The sequence below is a fragment of the Furipterus horrens genome, unplaced genomic scaffold (assembly GCF_987537825.1).
Source record: "Furipterus horrens unplaced genomic scaffold, mFurHor1.1.pri manual_scaffold_13, whole genome shotgun sequence".
Classification (NCBI taxonomy): Eukaryota; Metazoa; Chordata; class Mammalia; order Chiroptera; family Furipteridae; genus Furipterus; species Furipterus horrens.
In genome coordinates this window covers 15,452,649-15,473,491 of record NW_028327183.1, presented here as the reverse complement: position 1 = coordinate 15,473,491, position 20,843 = coordinate 15,452,649, and the positions used below count along the sequence as shown (strand labels likewise).

The 20,843-nt window shown below is 42.0% G+C and overlaps 2 protein-coding genes across 3 annotated transcripts in view; both read right to left on the bottom strand.

Annotated features, from left to right (window-relative positions):
- The window catches only part of TANGO6 (transport and golgi organization 6 homolog), a 142,528-nt gene extending 129,400 nt beyond the window's left edge, over nt 1-13,128 (bottom strand). Inside the window, exons 1-4 of one of the 2 annotated variants that reach the window (XM_090260412.1) lie at nt 13,020-13,128; nt 6,058-6,698; nt 3,807-3,923; nt 1,794-1,935 (exon numbers count right to left, since the gene is read on the bottom strand). In XM_090260412.1, the coding sequence (XP_090116538.1) occupies nt 1,794-1,935; nt 3,807-3,923; nt 6,058-6,698; nt 13,020-13,116 (997 nt within the window). In that variant the 5' untranslated portion in view covers nt 13,117-13,128. The remainder of the gene's footprint in view (nt 1-1,793; nt 1,936-3,806; nt 3,924-6,057; nt 6,699-13,019) is intronic. The other variant, XM_090260411.1, reaches the window with a different exon arrangement.
- A 5,182-nt stretch (nt 13,129-18,310) lies between these two features.
- Nucleotides 18,311-20,843, bottom strand: part of CDH1 (cadherin 1) — a 72,814-nt gene continuing 70,281 nt past the window's right edge. Inside the window, exon 16 of the mRNA XM_090259512.1 lies at nt 18,311-19,921. Coding sequence (XP_090115638.1) covers nt 19,712-19,921 — 210 coding nt within the window. The 3' untranslated portion in view covers nt 18,311-19,711. The remainder of the gene's footprint in view (nt 19,922-20,843) is intronic.

The following is a 20,843-nucleotide window of genomic DNA, read 5'->3' as shown; positions in this document are numbered from 1 at the left end:
AGTGCACCTGCCACACTCAATTCTTGATGGGCATTCTTTAAGTCTTTTACTTTTCTATGTTTGTCAGTGGATTTATTAACAAAGTACACTCCCTTATTCAAAGAGTAACTTTCATTTTCTTTCTATAATATCCCAGTGAAAACAGAATAATTTCACTTTAGCAATAAGAAGTAATGTTAGGGTCGGCTCCAGGGAGGAAGGCACTCAGCAAAGCACCGCCACCCGTGGGTCCCTGGTGCATACAAAGCAGAGCTTGGGAAGCCAGGAGTGAACAAGAGACATCTTTTTTTTCAGCTAAGCAAGGGCTTCACCACCCTTTCCTTGAGCTGCACCTGAGTTTCCACTCAGTCTTCTAAGAGGACGGGAGCAATGAAGCATGATGATATCCAGCTTTTTCATATGATTTCACACATAGGAAGTTCAGTAGACAGAACAACCACAAGACATACTCCAAAATGGGAATCCCTACGATCATAAATGAAAGCCTTGACTCACTTGGGTGGTTATATTGGAAGTTCTACCATCGCCCCTACAGAATTCTTGGTTCAGACCTCATGACCATCTTATTCCTCCTCAAGATAGGGAGGAGCTTCAAGCTTTTCCTGGGAGCCTCTAAGAATCCTCTCACTTATTCAGCTTAGTGTAAATTAGATTTGAATGGATCTGACAGCAAAATTACATATTGAATGGCTAGAAAGACCTAAAATGAATGAATAGCAAGTTTTGTTACCAACAAAAAATAGATCAGTGGTAAGTATATAAAAAACAAAACAGACTAACAGACTATAAAAAACAAAATAGACTAGCTATTAACTCCAGGCAGTACAAAAGCTGGACACACACACAAAAAAATTAGTCATAATATACTACACAGCTTAGTTGTAAAAAATAATTACAATATTCAGAATATAAACACTGAATATTGACCTCACCAAAATTAAGATACGGTTATTAAGGAGATGGAAAGCACGCTCGGGAAATGACGGGACGACTGTGAAAGAGAACAAAATCCGTTTCCGCACGCGGTGAGAAGTTAACAGATGATTCCTAAGACTGAAAATTTAAGAAGGTGCTGTGTATGCAGTAGTTAGAAATATAGAGGTAAATGCCAGAAAAACTCTCCAAAAGAGTTCAAAGCAGTTGCTTCTGGGGAAGGAAAACGGAGCAGAATGGTACAAGGGCTGATATTTTTCTCTATCAGCTTTGTCAGCCTATTAAACTATTTACTATGTGCACGTACAACTGTTAAAAAAAATAAAACAAAAAATATAAATGAAAATACTGCCGTGCTTAGCATAATTAACTTTTTTCTATTAACGAGGACTTAGAGAACGTAACTGTGGAAATGAATCTAAACCTTCATCCCAAAGTGTGCATCCCTAAGGCACCTCCGGCTTCGAGGTGACTGTTTTGTGTTTTAAGTCCCGAGGCAAAGTCCTCTTGGCACCCGGCTACTAGCCCTCTTCCCACTGAGATCTTCACATTTTCTTCAGAGTTTTACGTAAGCTTTCTGTGCAACGTTTTCTTCCAATATTATAAATCATTTGAAATAGCCGACAATATCATTCAACACTGTGAATAGTGTATCATGACTGTTTTAGAAAAACAGCAAGAAAAGGAGTTTCTTTGGAAAAGAGATTCATTAACGTTGAACTTCCGAGTCTAACCTCCTTAATCTCCACAAAGACACAGTATAGTCTCAATCAGGTTTTAAAGATGAATGTTAAGGACCAATAAATCACTCTGACTTGGAGGAAAATGGATGCCAAGGCAACAAACGTTTTATTTCTTACCACCTGCTCCTTCCAAAATGCCGCGGACCACGGCCTGAACACCACTGGGTCTCATCAGCCTTTCCGAGAGCAGCTGCCCACAGAGACGCCGAAGCCAGGCTGGGGCCCGACCCCTCGCTTGTGTCTTCACATCTGTGCAGGACTGAAAGGAAGGAACAGGTCTGCAGTGAATGTCAGTGAAAAAGAGAGGATATGTAGAAATTATTAAAACATATATACAGTGAGACAGACTGACAATGAACAATATGCTATACAGACTTCAAAAGAGCAACATTTTTCCTAACTGCTGTGGCTCAGTGGATTGAGCGTCAGCCTGCGAACCAAGTGTCGCTGGTTCGACTCCCAGTCATGGCACATGACTAGGTTGCACACCAGGTCCCCAGTTGGGAGCGCGTGAGAGGCAACCACACAGTGATGTTTCTCTCCCTCTCTTTCTCCTTTCCCCTCTCTCTAAAAACAGATAAATAAAATAAAATAATGAAATAAAATAAAAATAACTTCGTTAAAAAAAAAAAGACATTTTTTCCTTTAAAAATAAAAGGACTCTCCTTCACAAAACCTTCTTCAGCATCACTGTTAAGCAAGTAAAAGTACAATTGAAATAGCAAGTGAAGTCTTAAACCCGGAAACAGACAACACATCAGTGAATAAAACACAGATTCTGGGAACACAAGGTTAATGTGACCCATCTCTGAACGGTATCCATCCAGCCGAACCTAGCTTCCGAAGGCGGCTCCTGTAGCATTACTTACCACCAGGAGGGCAGCTGACAACCCTGAGCAGGCACTGCAGCCCTTGCCTCCACGGTTTTCACTTCTGGGAGTCCCTGTGACACAGGACTTCCCAGAAAGAGTCGAATTTCCTCAAGGGCTCCTTTTGGAGAGCTCTGTGGGGCTCCGTGAGCGAACAGACTTGGCGCCCCTTATTTTGAGTACAAATGTTCACCACTTGGCTGTCAATCACTGCACTTAACAATGTGAGCCCAGAAATTAGTGATAAAAACATTTAATCCTAACTAACCTGTCCTCTCTCTTTCATTTGAGGAGTAATAATTACCAGTTATTGAGAGTTAGGATGTGCCAGGCACTGGGCTAAGAACCCCCCACATCATGTCAACCATCACCATCCCCATTTTATGGGTAAGGAAACCGAGGGATGGAAAGGGTTACTAATTCATACAACAGCACACTGGGGTTGAATCCCAGTGGCCGAACTCCAGAGCCTCTGCCGTTTACCATGCTATCATTCCAATGCAAACTGTGGACTCATTCAGAGAAGCAGGGTGTGAGGCCAGAGGAGCCCAATGGAGTGCAGGGGTGGGGTGGGAGGGGGTGTAGGGGGGTGGCTACAGTAATGTCTAAGAATGAGAAGAAAATGACTTCAACTGGGAGATATCTTTGTTGCCACCTTCAGCTGGTCCTTGTTCCCGACCTAGAGCCAATCCCTATCGCCCTGCACACTTTAACTCACCAAGATTCATAACTAAAATTTAGGTCCTAGAAGCAAATAGATAATTCCCACCTACATCCTCAGAGTTAGTCATTTCAGGTAGTTATTTTTATGGAAAAAAAAGAAAAAACTATCTTATGCCTAGTAGAATATACACTTCTACGTTTTTCAAAGGAGCTAAAAATAGTCCCAATAATAACTCTAATTTTCATTTCTTTACTTCAAATACTCCATTCAAAGAACAAGATGTCCAAATGTTTCTGCCAAAAGAATGTATTGTCAAATAGCCAAATTTTAGTTTAAAAATATCTAGTTTCAATATGAAAAAAATATATTTTAAATACAACTGCCATATTCTTAGGAATAGTGTCCATCACTCCATTAAAAGAAAAATCCTCTTAGGTTACCCTAAGGATCAGTGAAATTTGGTTTTACAGATAGCATTTAATGATCTAAAAGATGAAATGAGATTTGCCTAGATTATCGATTTCCCAGGAGAAGACAGCACACCAAGCATTCTCATTAATGATTCACGCGCGAGAGTCCCCAGGCCTCAATACCTACCTGGGGGGGCCCTCCCTGGAGGATAAGTAATTCTCGAACTGCTAACGGTTGATACACTTGATCCAAGATGTCTCTCAAGGCCTGCCTAGATAGGGCTCTTTCCTCTTCGGTTAACACCTGAAAGAAACATGTGCTTGGCTTTAGCAGAATACAAGCCAGGCAGGCACCAGAAGGCTGTGTTTGACAGTACTGCACTAAGGCTCTTGTGAGGGGGAGTGGAAAGGGAGGAGGGCTTCTCGGTTCCCTCCCACCTGGAGGCAGCTGTACTACTGGAACACTCCTGGCCCTCTGTCCGTCCCCACTCACCTCTGGGCAGGAGATGTTATTGCCTCACCTTAGCGGTGAGTCTGGAATAAACTATCTGGCTGGTTTGGGCATGCACAGCTCAGCTCGTTCCTCTCTGCCTCTTCAGAGCAAGTGCACGTTCTGTCCTGCTCTCCCCTGCTGTAGGTTTTACAGAGGCCTGGCCCCTGCCAGAGGGCAGAGGTGCTGCAGTTTCCCAGCCCTCCTTAAAACAGCGGGCGTGGGGGGGAGTAGGAAGTGTGTCTAACTCTGGAATTCACTGTTGGGAACCCCATTTGTCCCCATCTAGAAGCAGTATCCTCCATCTTTGCATGTATGAGTAATAGAGGTGACGTTTTGGCTTTTCATCTCTCTTACTGTTACATGTTTTTTAATTCATTCAGAACTTGGGCAGCGAAGAGGGGTGCTATTTATGGGGCCCCCTTTGGTAACTCAGGCAGCCAGGGTACTGAGGTACAGGAGCTGCTGAGGGCAGCAGCTAGAGCTGGGACTTGTCCAGCTTCGCGCTTCCCCTTCTTTCTTCTCCCACCTCCCTATTTGGTCCTTATTGTGTTTCCTGTTTTTCTCCCTCCTGCCCGAGATCCCTGGGCACTGCTTAGCCCAATAACAGTAATAAAGCCTGTTGATCAGACGCCCCTGTCTCAGGGAATTGCAGGCAGCCGGAATTGACAGAATTGTCAAGACTCGTACCCTGTCGTAAAGAGCACAGAGCTCCGCTCCACATGACATAAAGGCACCGGGGAGCCCATAAATCCCTGCTGCTGCTCAAATGATAGTGGCTTTTAGGTAAATGTGAGCACAGGCAGGAGAAGGAATAGGAAAGGGGACAAACAGAAAAGCAGCAAGGTGGACAGTGACACAGAAAGGCGAGGCGAGGTGGGGGGGCATTAGGAGATCGGCTGCAGCGGCTAAGGAACAACCTTGCACGTGAGCTGCGCTGACCCTCGCTCCCCGTGCACCATAGCAACTTCTTCGGGCCAGGTTCCTCTGCTGATGCAGGCGGCCCCTCCTGGGGGAGCAGAGGCCCCTGCAATGTCAGACTTGTGAGTCTCGTCTCCCCAGTTAATGTGGGAGCTGCCTGAGAAAAGGACGATGTCCTATGCTTCTGTGACTCCCACAGCACCTTTCTGGTCCAGATACTCAAAACCTTACCTGCTGAGTGTCAGCGAACTCAGGCACATACCCCTAACACCTAATAACAGCAACGAACATTGACTGAACCATGCAGTGTGCCGGGTGCTTTACCTACTTTAATCCTTCCGAGAACTCATGAAGGAGGTATAGGTCGTTTAATACTAATGGTAGTGATTACTTTTTGATGAGCACTACTGGGGATTGGGCTAAGTACTTCACACACATTAACCTGAATCCTCACAACCAACTTCCAAGGCAAGTATTATTATACAACTTTATAAAAAAGGAAACCGCCCTGGTGTGGCCCAGTTTGTTGGGCATCCTGCAAGGCGAAAGGCCCCTGGTTCAATTCCCAGTCAGGGCACATGTGTGGGTTGCAAGTTCAGTCCCTGGTTGAGGTGCGTACAAGAGGCAACCGATCAATGTTTCTCTCCCTCTCTTTCTCCCTCCCTTCCCCTCTCTCTAACAATAAAGAAATAAATAAAATCTTTTTAAAAAAAAAAGGAAACAGGCTCAAAGAAATAGCCTGAGATAGCTGTTCCCATACAACAACCAGAGGGACGGGTGAAATGGGCTCTCCAGGCGCGCAAAGGACTAGCATCTAATAAATGAAAGCTCCAACCCCCTAAAAAGATTCATTTAGCTACTGGATATGCTTTGATAGTCAAAAGGAATTCTAGATCTTTCCATCAGTCCCTGTCCAAAAAACTAAGAATTGTCTTTTAGAATAACCACACACAAATAGGTACACATATTCATACAGCCTCACACAGACATACTCATAGTCTCTCTCTCTTTCACAACATATATTTACCTCTTCCTCAGGTTTTAGTGGTTTTCTCTTGGTTGGGCAGAATCCCAGTTGGCACAGACCGGCTGCAATATCCCCAAAATGGCGGCAGAAAATTAAGCTCCCCAGAGACGCATGCTGAGCAACATTTAGGAGGGCTCTGCAGCTGGCATACAGTCTCCGGGTTGCATTGGGGGCAGCATCGACACATACCACGTCTTGAACAACAGCCCCAAACTCAGTCCTGTATCTCAAAGGGATTCCAACACCAGGCACGAGATAGGGGCAGACACCCAAGGTGACTACAATCTGTAAAATTGACTGGATAGTCTTCTGCTGTGAGATGCTAAGTGTATCCGGGCTCAGGGCAGGAGCAGCTTCTGGAGTCCGGGGGTTAGGCTGACCTGGATTGAAATCAGCTGCAAGGTGGAGCATGGTTTCCTTCAAGCACAGGAGCAATAATAAGGTTTCAGAGGTAAAACTCCAGGTGACATCCATGGAGCTTTGTAGCCATTCTGCCTTATTAGCAATTTCATCTCTTAGGAGTTTCAATTTCTTCCAGTGAGGCTCCTTCAGAAATCTGTCCTCCAAAGCAGACAGGTTAGATTTTAAAGTAGCCAACAGGACATCATGTTTTGTGATCTGTAGTGAACTTGAGCCTGATCCTTTTAAGAAAAAAAAAGAGAGATAGATAACATACCTGGAAAATGAATTGTACTTCCCTCTGCGGGAATGCCTTGCCCACTACAGTTCTATCCGGAGGCCTAGCTCAGATGTCATTGCCTTTGGAAAGCCTCCCCGAAAAGTGCCATACCAGCCCAGGCAGAATTCAAGACCTTATTTCCTCCCTTCCCACAGCACTTTGGATGTAGTCAGAATAGCGTCCCTAACACGTTATACTTCATCCAGTTTGTTTCTATTCCCCTTGTGTTCTGAAGGCAGAGGCCATGTCTTAGTCACCTTACTGGGCTTAAATTCTAGCTAGTACAGAAATTTATAAAGCTGAACATTTACCAACAAGATTCATTTTGTCAAACTGTTCTAGGTGCAGCCATTAAATTATATTGAACATTATTTAATGACATGTTCATTAAGTATATTCCAAAGCAAACAAAGAGTACAAAACACTGTACAAGCAAAAGATACAAAGTTTAGGGAAAAAAATGTAAATGAGTTTTATTCTTTTTAAATATTTTACTTAATTATTTTTAGAGAGAAAGGAAAAGAGGGAGAAAGACAGGGAGAGAAACATCAGTTGGCTGCCCCTTGCATGTCCCCAACTGGGGACCTGGACCACAACCCAGTCATGTGCTCTGACCGGGAATCGAATCATCAGCCCCTCAGTCCGCAGTCCAGCGCTCCATCCACAAGCCACACCAGCCAAGGAACAAATAAATTTTAAACATGAAAATATGATTAACTTTGCTCCTAAAAGAAAGGTAAATTAAAACTGTACTAAAATAGCACTTCCCTCTGGCTGGTGTGGTTCAGTGGATTGAGCCACAAATCAAGTGTCACTGGTTCGATTCCCAGTCAGGGCACATAATTAGGTTGCAGGTCAGGTCCCCAGTTGGGGGCGCGAGTGAGAGGCAACCACACAGTGATGTTTCTCTCCCTCTCCTTCTCCTTTCCCCTCTCTCTAAAAATAAATAAATAAACAAATAAATAAATTATTAAAAAAAAAAAACAACTTCCTATCTACCAACCTGCTAAAATCTAAGTTTTATAACACATTAAGCAGGAAGATTTGGAAGAAACACACACTCTTCATACATTTCTGGTAGGAACTAAAATGACACCTCCCTAAAGAAAGAGATTTGGCAATATCTAGCAAAATTACACAGGCACGTAACCTTTGGTGCAGAAATTCCATTTTTAGGACTCTATCCTATAGATACACAGACAAAATGATATCTACACAAGGTAGTCATTGTAGTGCTTCTTGTATTAACAAAAGAATTGAAACAACCCAAATGTCCATTAATAGAAAACTGGTTGAATAAACAATGGTATGTCCACATAATGAATTACTTGTCAAAGGGAAGGAGGCAGATTTCAGTGTACCACTGTGTAGTGATCTCTAACAGATACTAAAATTTAAAAGTAGACCTGGCCGGGTAGCTCAGTTGGTTAGAGCGTCATCCCCATATGCCAACGTTGTGGGTTCCATCCCCAGTCACGGAAAATATAAGAATCAACCAGTAGGGAAAGGGGAAAAAAAATTGGGACTACTATAACAACATAATCAATAAAATATACTTTAAAAAAAAGAATCAACCAGTGAATGCATCAACAAGTAGAACAACAAATCAATGTCTCTCTCTCTCCCCCTCTCCTTCCTCTATCTCTAAAATCAATAAATTAAAAGTAAAGTATAGAAGAATGTATATAGTATGCTACCTTTTGTGTAAGGATGGAAGGGAATACAAAATATATTATTTGTTTTTATTTTCCAAAAAAGCAGTGAAAGAACAAATTAAAAACTAAAGTTATCTATATAGAGAGGGAGGAAACAGGAGACAGGGATTTTTCTTTTTTGCTTAATTATATATTTTAAAAAAATTTACAGTGAATATGTATTGTTTCTATACTTTAATAAAAGTTATTTTAAGGTTATAAAGCAGTAGGTAGTATATGTCAAAGTGAAAAATAGTATTTCCCAAAAGCAATCTTGAGGTAATGGGATTAAGGTCAGTTTAATTTTCTTCTTTTAGCTTCTCTATATATTTTTAAGCTTTACTATAAGGAACATAAACTACTTTATAAAAATTGTTCCTTTTGGAACAATAACATTGTTCTTATAAAATAATGAGAATCAGAAGAATTTTCCAGTACTTCTCTCTAGGGCTGTCCAGGGAGTGTTCTGACCCACTGGCATGGAATGTGTTCCTTTAGCTAAAGACACCTAAAAAGGAAAGGGTGCCCTTGTAGCTTCTTGCCACTACCCATTAAGATCACTAAACAACCTGTGATTTCCTGTGACTTTATAAGATCTTTGAACCCAAACATGGGACACAAAGAAAGTGATTTAAAACGAAAGCTTTTTAGCAAAATCCCCTTAATAAAGCAGTCTCTTCTGCCCTCTACTGGTAATAAAAATAAAATCTTGAAAATAAAGGCATTTACTTAGAGCAGCCAGTTATCAGTGTGGGTACAGGGACTTGGGTTTCAAAGGGGCTTCCCAAGATTCTGCCGGGGAGTCTGCAAGGCCAGAATTATTTTCATATTAATAATAAGGCATTATTTGCCTTTTATGCTCTCATTCTCTCATGAGTGTGCCAAGTATGAAAAAGTCATACTGCAACTAACCTTTCAGAAATTATTCTTGTTTTTAGCACAGTATAAGAGAACATACACAATTATCTGAAAAGGTAATTGAAATTTCTCCCCTTTTCCAATTACATAACTATTTGAGTCTAGATTTTCTTCATCTACTTCAATCAGAATAACCTATCATGACAGACTGAATGGAGAAGCAAATATAAAAATATAGCTGCCTTCTAATAAGCCAGAGAGTAAGGAAATTTGCAAAAATGTAAAACAATGCCACTCTCCACGCTAAGTTATTTTATTTTGCAAAATATATTTTTCATTATGTTAACATACCATGGGTTTATTAATGTTACTTTTAAGGAAGTGTAAAAAGTTTCTCTTAAGGTCTTAATTTCTCATACAGTAAATACTGACACATATAACCCACAGAAAATCTCTTTTAAGTCCTCTGCAATTTTTGAAAAGATTTTATTTATTTACTTTTACAGAGAGGGGAAGAGAGGGAGAAAGAGAGGAAACATCAATGTACAGGAGATACATCGATTGGTTGCCTTCTGCGCACCCCAGCTGGAGACCTGGCCCACAACCCAGGCACGTGCCCTGACTGGGAATCGAACAGGTGACCTTTTGGTTCTCGGGCCAGCGCTCAGTCCACTGAGCCACACCAGCCAGGGACTCAGCACTTTTTAAGAATATAAAGAGTGCTGAAACCAAAAGGTCTGAGATCTGCCTTAAAACAATGTTTTCCAAATTTCAGTCACATAGCACTTTCACAACTTCTGCCATTTATCTGAGTACCAGCTATACTGTAATTTGCTTTATGTGTTTATTATTTCTTCAAATTAAGTCATTTTTGAAACTTAAATTAGGAATAGCTAATACTTTTGTTCTAAGTGCCTTATGTATTTAACTCAATTCTTACAACAACTCTGTGAGGTAAGGACTATTATTACTTATTACATATTATTTCCAGGGCATATTCAACTTGAGCCAAGCTCTTGATCACTACACTACACATTCAGCCTCAAAATTCTTCTCTCCATACCACCTACGACCATCCCTGTCACACTTCGGGAAATGATGCCCTCACGAATAGCATTATCTATTCTTTCCAATCACCAATTTAAATATCTATGCTTTGTGACATTTAAAAGCAGACACTTCACTATTTGTGTGGTACTTTTATTAAGTTCAAAGTGTAAAACAATGTGGCATGCAAGAATAAGTGGGATACAGCTTCATGATTTACAAATAATTAAAATTTTCAGCACCTTCTCCCCCATGTAATTCAAAGTCAATGACAGAATCCAGTAAATCTATATTTATGCATTCACTGGGCCCCCCGTTTTTTGCAAACAAAACATTAAAACTGATAAACCTCTTCCAAATTCTGCTTACACAATTCCTAAAAATGGAGGTGGAGATATTCTTATTTGCCCCATGACAGAGAACAAAAATGGAAGGTAGGGGAAGAGGAATGCTTAATGCAGCAGAAATTTGGTGGCTCAAAAGTGAAAGACTGGTCCTGGCTGGTGTGGCTCAACGGATTGAGTTCCAGCCTGCAAACCAGGTCACTGGTTTGAGTCCCACTCAGGGTTTATGCCTGGATTACAGGCCAGGTCCCGGTTGGGGGTGTGCAAGAGACAACCACACATCGATGTTTCTCTCCCTCTCTTTCTCCCTTCCTCCCTTTGCCCCTCTTTCTCTAAAAGTAAATAAATAAAATCTTTATTTGGGGCAAAAAAAAAAGAAAAACTATTGGTATCGACCTTCCCGTCTCTGTAATTCCCACCTAGACTCACTTCTTCCTGCTGTGGCCTTCCACAGCCTCGCCCCTGGATAATTCTCTAACCAGCTGCTCTCTGTACCATCCATTCACCGCTAGTGTCCTTCTGCCATGTTGAACATCTTTTGGTTTATATGTTTAGTACCACCTCCCCAAACAGACAAGAAGCTTGAGAACACAAGTTGTTACACATTTTTGTATTTCCAGCAGCACGGAGGATAGAATACTAGACACAGTTAACGTTCGGTAAATTTTACCTCAAAGGCAGACAATTTACAGATCAAAAAAAGTTTAATCCAGGGAGATGTAATTTTAACCAGTACTTTCATACTGTCTCCTCAACACCCTCTGTTCATCAGGGACATCTGAATACTCAAAATGCACAGGTATTTTTTAATTTCCCCAGCACCTGATATGATCAAAGAAAAGAGCAGGCAGCTTCATGTGCAAAATAATTTCATTTAACCATACTAAATAAATTATTCCTTTACAAATAGGAACTCTTGGACTCCAATAAGTTAAATGAGTTCATGTATGTAATTCTACCACATACCCCTTGAGTTTCAGAGGTCTTCTGTAAATGAAGTACATGTGCTTTGTGATAATTATTCCCAAATTTTTTGCCTACTTAACTTTGTTCTCATATTTGAGATAGTTGCAGTTGCTAGACAAGTGGCCTCTCAATTACAAGTTAAAACTCTGTTTTGCAGTTTCATTCTTCATTGAGGCAAAGTAGTGCAGTTATCACACTATAAGGGGAAGCCTCCTGAATTCAAATCCCAGCTCTGCCACTCACTAGACTGACACCGAGCAATTTCCAATGTACCTGAGCCTTGGGTCCAACATCCGTAAAATGGAATACAATACCTAGCCCAGGTGATTGTTGTGAGCATTAAATGATATATACCGTAAACATCATAGTATAGGGATTCACACTTCGTAAACACTCAATTACTACTATGAACTTCTTTTCACTTCCCCCAGGTATGTGGGAGCTATTGTTTGTGGGAGTTTTTGCAGTTTGGCGGGGGGTGGGGGGGTGGGGGGGTGTCTCAAATTTTGAGACTGGGAACATCACCTCATGACGCTTCGTGTGCCTTCCCTTGCTCACCCTAAACCCTTTCCCCAAAATAGACACTCCAACTGTGTCCTTTCTCAAAGCTCCAGATAACATCTGAGGATCCATATGGAATAATTTGCTTTGGTCTGAGAAGGAGGTTCGGTAGACCTCGATTCTAGGTCCACGCCTTGTCCCTAACTGGACCGCATGAACTTGGCCAGGTTACTTATGTCTTCAGTGAGACCTGAGTGTCCCAGGCTGTCAACGGTGAGTGCCAGGCTAACACACTCCCACGGCCCTTAAGGTTCTAAATTGGGAAGATCTTGTCACCACGAAAGATTAAAAGCGACTGTAAATCCGTCCCAGGCTGTAAATCCCTAAATACTCTCCCCAAACCCAGTTCAAAAGTCACTGCTTCCCTTGTCGGGTCTCCTCGACATTTTGTACCAATCTCGTGTCCACATTAGACCCTGCGCCCTCCAGAGGTTGGGACCTCACCTTACCGTCACGAGCGCCTACCCTTTCTGAAGCAGTTCCGCGGTCCCTGCCTTGGAGGGCTGCGGTAAGGACTGAATGAAACCACGTACCCGAGGCGCTTACACAGTGCCCGGCAGAAGGTAACCGTTCAAGAGACCCTGGTTAATATCAATATTCAACGAATCCCATCGCTCCTCGAGCCTGGGTTTCCTCAAGGGTAGTATGAGGCCGGAGAGACAATGCCCAAAGCCCCCAGGGGCGGGGCAGCCGCAGGGCCTAGGGCCCCGCGACGGCCTGGGGGGCGCACTGTGTAGGATCCAGAGCAAGAGTGGGAGACTGGCGGCCCTGAGAGTCCCGGTTACAGCCCGGCGCCGAGGTTCGTCCTCTCACCTCCCGGGCTCAGCAGCAGCTTCAACGCCTCCAAAATCTGCTCCAGACTGCATGTTGCCAGAGCCCCACTGCCTGTAGCCTGCCGGGGATCCGCCATGATTGGAGTGGCACGAGCTGCTTGCGACCTGCTCTGGCGCCTCCGCAGACCACGGTCGGCGGGCGGATGCAAACGCCATGTTGAGTGTGGCAGGAGCCGCTAGGGGCGGGACTACCAGCATGGGGCGGGGCGACTAGGTCAGGAACACCTACTTTACATAATTATTTTCTCTCGGCAGCTCAGTTAATTAGAGCGTCCTCCGATTAGGGCGATATCCATGGTTAGGGTACAAACAAGAAGCAACTAATAAATGCGTAAGTAAATGGAAAAACAAGATGTTTCTCTCTAAATAAATAAATAGAAATATTTGTTAAAACTCATAGATAATACAACCTGCCTAGGTGCACAACTAACTGCTACATCAAAAATGAAATTGGCCTGGGCAAAGTAGCTCAGTTGGTTAGAGCAGGGGTCCTCAAACCGCCGACCTGCGCTCTGTTAGGAACTGGTCGGCAAGCAAAGCGCGCCTGAGCTCTGCCTCCTGTCTCCCCCCTCCAACCACAGTGGGGGAGTGAAGCTCACCTGATTGGGGCCTCCTGTCTCCCCACTCCACCCCACCCCCTAGGCTTCCAGAAAACCGGTCCCTGGTGCCAAAAATATTGGGGACCGCTGGCTCAGTGCATCATCCCCATATGCCAAGGTTGCTAGTTCCACTGGGCACATACAAAAATCAACCAATGAATGGCTAAATAAGAGGAACAAGTCGTGTTTCTCTTTCTTTCTCTCTAAAAATCAATAAATTAAAAAAGGAAATTAGAAGTAGCTTATCAAATATTCATATAACCAAACACTGGAAGACCCAATGAAACAGACAGGAAATTGGTCAACCCAGAACTAATAAGGCTATTTGGCATCCAATAGTTATCAACGACTTAATTCCCAGTAAATATCTCTAAGGGTTTCTATGGTCTAAAGTCATGTGTGATTAAGTGGAGTGGTTGCATTCCATTTTCCATAACTGACCCCTAAACTCTTATCCTACTGGTCTGAAAACCTACGTCTGTTATAATCCCCACCACCACTCCACAGAATATGACAACACTGAAGCTTGTTTTCATTTATCTTTTTTTCCCTTTTTTAAAATACAGGTTAGCTCACTGTAGCCACCATACCACTATACCCAGCAGAATGAACTTTTTTTTTTAAATCCTCACCCTAAGATGTTTATTGATTTTTGAGAGAGAAACCTCAATCAACATGCCCCAACCTGTAATTGAACCCTGCAACCTTTTGGAGTAGGGGACTATGCTCCAACCAACTGAGCCACCCAGCCAGGACTTCATTTATCTTTAAGGAAACTTTTTATCTTTATATTTCCACTCCCTTTAGTATCAATCAGACACTTGTCAGAGGGGAACTTTTCCTTTACCTACTTAGGTTCCGAATATTGGGGCTTGTGAATTAAACTGACAAAAAGACAGATTAACGAGAGAGGAAAACAAACATATTTTTATTCACATCTTCGAGAATTCACAGAAAAATGTGACTCAAAGAGGTGGTTAGAATTTGGGGCTTATATGCTATCTTAATAGGGAAAGGGGAGGGAAAGAAAGGGCAGTGAAGGGAAAACATGACTTTGAGGAAAGATAAATAAGCCCTTAGGAGAATAAGATGGGAGATATGATAGTTTTGTGATGGTATCTGTTCGGGTGATTTCTTATCCCAGTGGTGCCAACTTCTAGTCTCTGGCGATAGCAGTCAGTCCTCCCTGGTTGTGAAACTCCTGAGGAGTTTTATGAGTGTAGAATTATTTTGGGAGGCAGATAAAGGGAGTTCAGGAAAAACCCCTCTTCATTAGTGTTATATTCTGGATCCCTTCATCCTTATTTCAACTTAGACTTCAGAGATTCTTGCTGTCTCCGGTCTCCCCAGGCCAGCCAGTTCATCAACCCTGCAAACAGATGCGCCTTCACAGGACACCCCTTTGGTTCACATAGCTCTGCTCAAAACACTTCACTCGTTCTGTTCTATCTGACCCACTAAATCCAATCTAGTTTGTCCTTTTCTCTCCTAACATCCTGCTTTTGCTTAAATGATTTCCCCTACCCCAATCTCCCTTGCTATACTCCTTATTCAATAGCAAAAATAAACGCTAACATTTAGCAGAGCATTACCATGAGCTCTGTCAGGGCACATCAGAGAAGGAAAACTCTGACTCCAAAAAACCTCCGCTGCCTTGCGGCATACCTCTTCAGGGGAAAGGCTAAGGGAGTAAACCCCGACAGAAAATCCGGAGCCGGAGTCCCTAAGGCGGTTCGACGTTGTAGTCAACACCGGCAACTCCTGCGGCGCACCTGAAGCCAAGCTGTATTGACTCCGTCTTTCCCTTGGGCCCTTCAGCTGCGAAGAGAGGGGGGGTCTGCTGCATGGGCAACAGCAGACCCTCCATATCACCCTGCCCAGGCTCTGTAGCTTCAGCTTCACTGGAGACGACACTCCAGCGTCATCGCAAGATGTCGATTCAACACAGGAGGAGACAGATACCGTGTCACTCCCGAGTCGGACTGCACAGCCATTCTCGGCGGTGCAGATAGACTCTTAAGAAGCTACACCATCGTCTCTCGAGACGGATGGCTGCCGACGACGACCATGAGCTAAAATCTTTATACATTTCAACTCATCTAGTCTCACAACATCCTATGGAGGATCAACAGTTATCTTCCCATTGGAGATAAGGAAACAGGATAGGGAAAGGTTAAGTGACTTGTCTAAGGGACAGAACCGGAATTTGAACTCAGGCAGCATTGGCTCCTATCTTGGTGTCTTCGCCACTTACTGCCTGGTCAGGACCTACAGACCCAGCAAGAGGGAAGCAGAGGCATGGTTCTCCAGGCCTCCCATCACGCTAGGCTCCTGGCCGGGCATAACTACCTTCTCTCTAGTGTTTTTCAGAGGTCACATTTCCCTGCTGGTACAGCCCCCTGCATATGTAAGGTACTCTGTAAACAGTTTTCTTTTTTAAAGATTTGTATTTATTTATTTTTATTTTATTTATTTTTTAGAGAGAGGGGAAGGGATAGAGAGGGAGATAAATCAATGTATCAATGTGAAAGAGAAACATCAGTCAGTTGCCTCTTGTAGGTGGCCCCTGACTGGGGACCCAACCCATAACCCAGGCATGTGCCCTGACCTGAAATCAAACCAGCAACCTTTAGCTCTGTGGGACAATGCCCAGCCAACTGAGCCACACCGGTCAGGGTGGTACTCTAAACAGTTCAATTTTATTCTCTATAGAACCATTACTTTTCTGTTTTTATCCTTATCCTACTTTCCCCTAACTTTATTATGGTAAAATAGATATAAAAACCAACCATTTTAAAGCAAACAATTCAGTGGAATTAAGTACATTCACAATGTTGAACAACCGTCACTACTATCCACCTCTAGAACTTTTCACCATCCCAATATGAATCTATTCCCATTCAATAACTCCCCATTCCCTTCTCTCCTCCGTCCCATAACCTCTCCTCTACTTCCTATCTCTATATAAATTTGACTATTCTAGGTACCGCATTTATGTGGAATCATACGGTATTTGTCATTTTGTGTTTGGCTTATTTCACTTGATAGCATGTTTTCAAGGTTCATCCCATTGTAGCATGTGTCAGGATTTTTCTCCTTTTTAAGGCCGAATAATATTCCATGTTCTGCACACACATTTTGTTTAATCTACTTATTCACTGACGAACATTTGGGTTGTTTCCATCTTTTGACTAATGAATAATGCAGCAGTGAACACAGGTGCAGTAGTTGTGAACATTTTGTCACGTTTGCTTTTGTACATCTTGTTGATATGCTTTTTTGTCAAATCGTTAATTTCCAGACATCATAACACTTTACCCGTAAGTTCATCATTTATCTCTTAAGAATAAGGATTTGCCTAGTGAACAATGTCACCATTATTATACCCAAGAAAACTAATTCATTCAGAAATATCTACCCTAAGATCTATATTAAAATTTCCCTAATTTCCAAGAAATGTCTTATTTTTTTTTTTACACTCCAGAATCCAAATGAGGTTCATACATTGGAAGTTTCTCAAAAAGCTAAACATAAAACTATGGTATAACTCACCAAGTCCACTCCTAGGAATTGAAAACAGACTCAAAGCAGTTTTTGTACATCAGTGTTCACTGCAGCATTACTCACAATAGCCAAAAGGTGGAAACAACCCAGTGGATAAACAAGATGTGGTATATATCACATAACTGGAATATTATTCAGGCATAAAAAAGAATGGAGTTCTAATACATCCCACAATATGGATAAACCTTGAAAACATTATGCTAGATGAAATAAGCCAAATTTAAAAGATAAATATTAAATCATTTCACTTACATACCTAGAATAGTCAAATTCAGAGACAGAAAGTAGAAGTTACCAGGGCTCAGGGAGAAGAAATGGTTATCGTCTACGAGTACAGAATTTGTGCGGGATGATGAAAAAGTTCCAGAAATGGAAGTAGTAGTTGTACACTTAATACCACGGAATTGTAAACTTAAAAATGGTTTAAATGGGATGATGGTTGCACAAACATGTTAATGTACCTAATGCAATTTAACTATACACTTAAAAATAGTAAAATATTATATATATTTTACAATTTAAAAAATTTTCAAATATTTTTAAAAGTTATACTTCTCCAGCAGAGAAAATTCAAGGGCCTGTACCAGGGTTTCTCCAAGGCACTATTGCCATTTTCGGGCCTGATAATTCTTTGTTGTGTGGGGCTATCATTGTAGGATGTTTAGCAGCATCCTTGGCCTTGACTTGATGTCAGCACCACCTCCCTGGTCATGACAATCAAACATGTATCCAGAAACTGCCAAATATCCCCAGGGGAGGGGGCCCCCAGTCTACCCCAGTGAAGAACCACTGGTCTATACTAACTTTGCTGACTGATTGAATGTTGTTTGAAGCTCTGCTTCTGACCCTCAGCTCAGCCTAGAGTCATCGGCCATTGTCAAGGGAATTTATTGGCTTCACAACGTGCACATGGATACATGGTTTTCAAATAAAGTGACCTTGATTTGAAAATGCAGCTTCTCCCCACTTTGCCCACAGAAGAATAACACAAAGTTCTGCAGAAGTCGTCTGAACGTGGACTTTCTTTCTCCATATTTAGACTGAACTCATCTATCATCTGTCTTGCCTAGAATTGCAGTGTAATCAAATAAAACAAGTTTGACAATGATTTAACAAAATTATTTAATAAAATTTATAAAAATGAGTATTTAGGGATAAGTTTATCAGCTTGAATTGTTTTCCTTTTCCACCCTCAAAGAAAATACAAATTATTAGCACCCACACACATATACACTCAAAACTACAGTGACAGTCTACACAGAATTACATTAGAGCTTAAATTCCTGAAAAGTCAAAACAATTCCAAGAAGTGGTTGCAGGAATGGGTTTTTTTCCTTGAAAAAGAGTTGACAGTAAAGCAACTTAGGTAAACTTCTTCTCTGGGGTTGTCAAAAGTTTCTGGATGGCCACATTTCAATGAAAAGAATATTCGAATTGAGGTTCTCCTTACCCTCAACTCCTCCTGCGCCTTAAGAAAAACTTTGGGTTTTCTGACATTTTCAGTTTTCTTGGAATTTGGAACAAATGTGTCCAGATCAGCCAGGATTTTCTGCGGACATCAGCAAAAGCAAGTACTTGGGGGTTCTGGGCTTCGGGTACCACAGAATAAAAAGCCTGTAGGAAGCACATATTGAGATTCTTCCATTTTTCCAGAATTTTCAGGGCTAGAAGTACAGTCACCTAAACCATTTTCAGCCTCAGTTTCCTAAATCGCCAAGCTCAGTGACAATTTCTCCTGCAAGCCCACTTTTCATGTTTTCCGTCTGCTGTGACATGCCGAATCTTCTCTCTTTGGCTGCAACACCTTAGGTACTGTTCTGAGACTTGAAACATTCGATATATCCCTCTTTTGTTTTAGGTGCCTGAAAACTTACCACTTTGTTTTCTGGTTAAGGCTCCTTGTTTAGAATCAAGGTACCCCATAATGACATTCACATAATAAACATTCTTACTCAGAACAAGTACATATTCAGGAGATGAAAAAAGAAAACTGTTAAATGTCTTAAGGGCATACAACACCCAGTCACGTTGTGGCCAGATTAAGACATAGCCTCTTTCCCTTAAAGGGCCCAACAGCTTCTGACTCAGAGAACTCGTGTCTGGGGCAATGTCAATTCAGGAGTCAGAGTGGATACTGGAACATGGGACACTGGTGCAGTGACAGGATAAAAAAAGCACACAAATTAAAAATAAAAATTTCATACAGATACAAAAAAATAAGGTAGTTGATCCCTCTCCTTCCTTTTAAAAATGAAACAAAGCCCTTAAGAAAATCTGCAACTTGCAAACTTGTAAAGAGTGATGAAAGAAAAAAGGAGCCAAATTCTTTCTAATACACAGATTAGATCTATAAAGTGGAAATTATAACTACCCTAACTGCATCACTGATCAGTCTCTCTTCCCCAGAAATTCATGACGTGATGGGAGCTGAAAGACCAACAGAAAAATTATTCCTCCATTTCCCAACATCTGAGTATAGGGACCCAACTCCCCATCTGTCTTGAATCCCCTAATCATCCTCGCCACCTCCGTACATATCCGCCAACTTCTTGAAGCGATTGCCCCATTCATTCAGGTAGTCATAGTCCTGGTCTTGGTCTGACTCCGATGAGTTCAGGGAGCTCAGACTAGCAGCTTCAGAACCACTTCCTTCATAATCAAACACGAGCAGAGAGTCGTAAGGGGGAGCTGTGGGGTCACTATCGGCAGTCTTCAAGTTCTGAAGAAGGAGGGAAACAACAGGATCTTTCAGCGAAAGGAACCACACAACTGTCATCTTAGGCAAGATGCCTTCTCTTGGTGCCTCAAGCAACCATCCTGTAGAACACCAGGGGCCACCAACACTAATAAGGTAAGTTCATACAAACTACAGTGGAAGAGACATGACATGTTGTTAAAGAGAAGTTATGGGAAAATACACAGATATTTCTCCCCTAAAATAAAATGGTAAATTTTAAGTAGGCAGGGGAGATGTAAACAAAAACCAGTCTGGATGGACAGAGGCTAAAAACAACAAGGACAGTCATACCAATCCTGCAGGCTGCATTTCAGCCCAAAAGGTCTGGAAAGATGAGAGCCAAACAGTTAACAGTTAATTCTGGTGAGTCGGGTCAGAGGAACTGAGAAAGAACATGCATTTCTTTCTTTATATACTTTGTCATAATTTATGTTTTTAAAATAATAAGCCATATCCTTTTTGTAATTAAAAAAAGAAAAAAAAAGCTACAATCAAATGCAATAACATGCAAATGAATGTGAATGGCGGAAAGAACTTGAATCCAGATGTATCTAAAAAGGATGGCCCTTCCCGTTCCGAGTTCTCTAAGGTCCAGTGGCAAGAATGGATGTGGTTGGTCACTGCCAACACTGCTATGCTTTGTCTAGTCCTTGGGAAACTAAAGCAAAGCTAGCCCCTACCACGAACACTTGCCATGGGCCACTGGACCAAAAGACAAGCACAGGAAATTGTTCCAGTAACTGAGCAAGTGATCAGGTAACATAGTTTAAGAAAACAGATCGTACTAGACTATATTATCTTATTTGGTTTATTTGGTTTTGTGCTCATCCCACCCCCACTTCTTCCTTATCTTACCCTAAATTAATGGATTTAATGTCTTATTTCCCATCCTCCCTTGCTGATA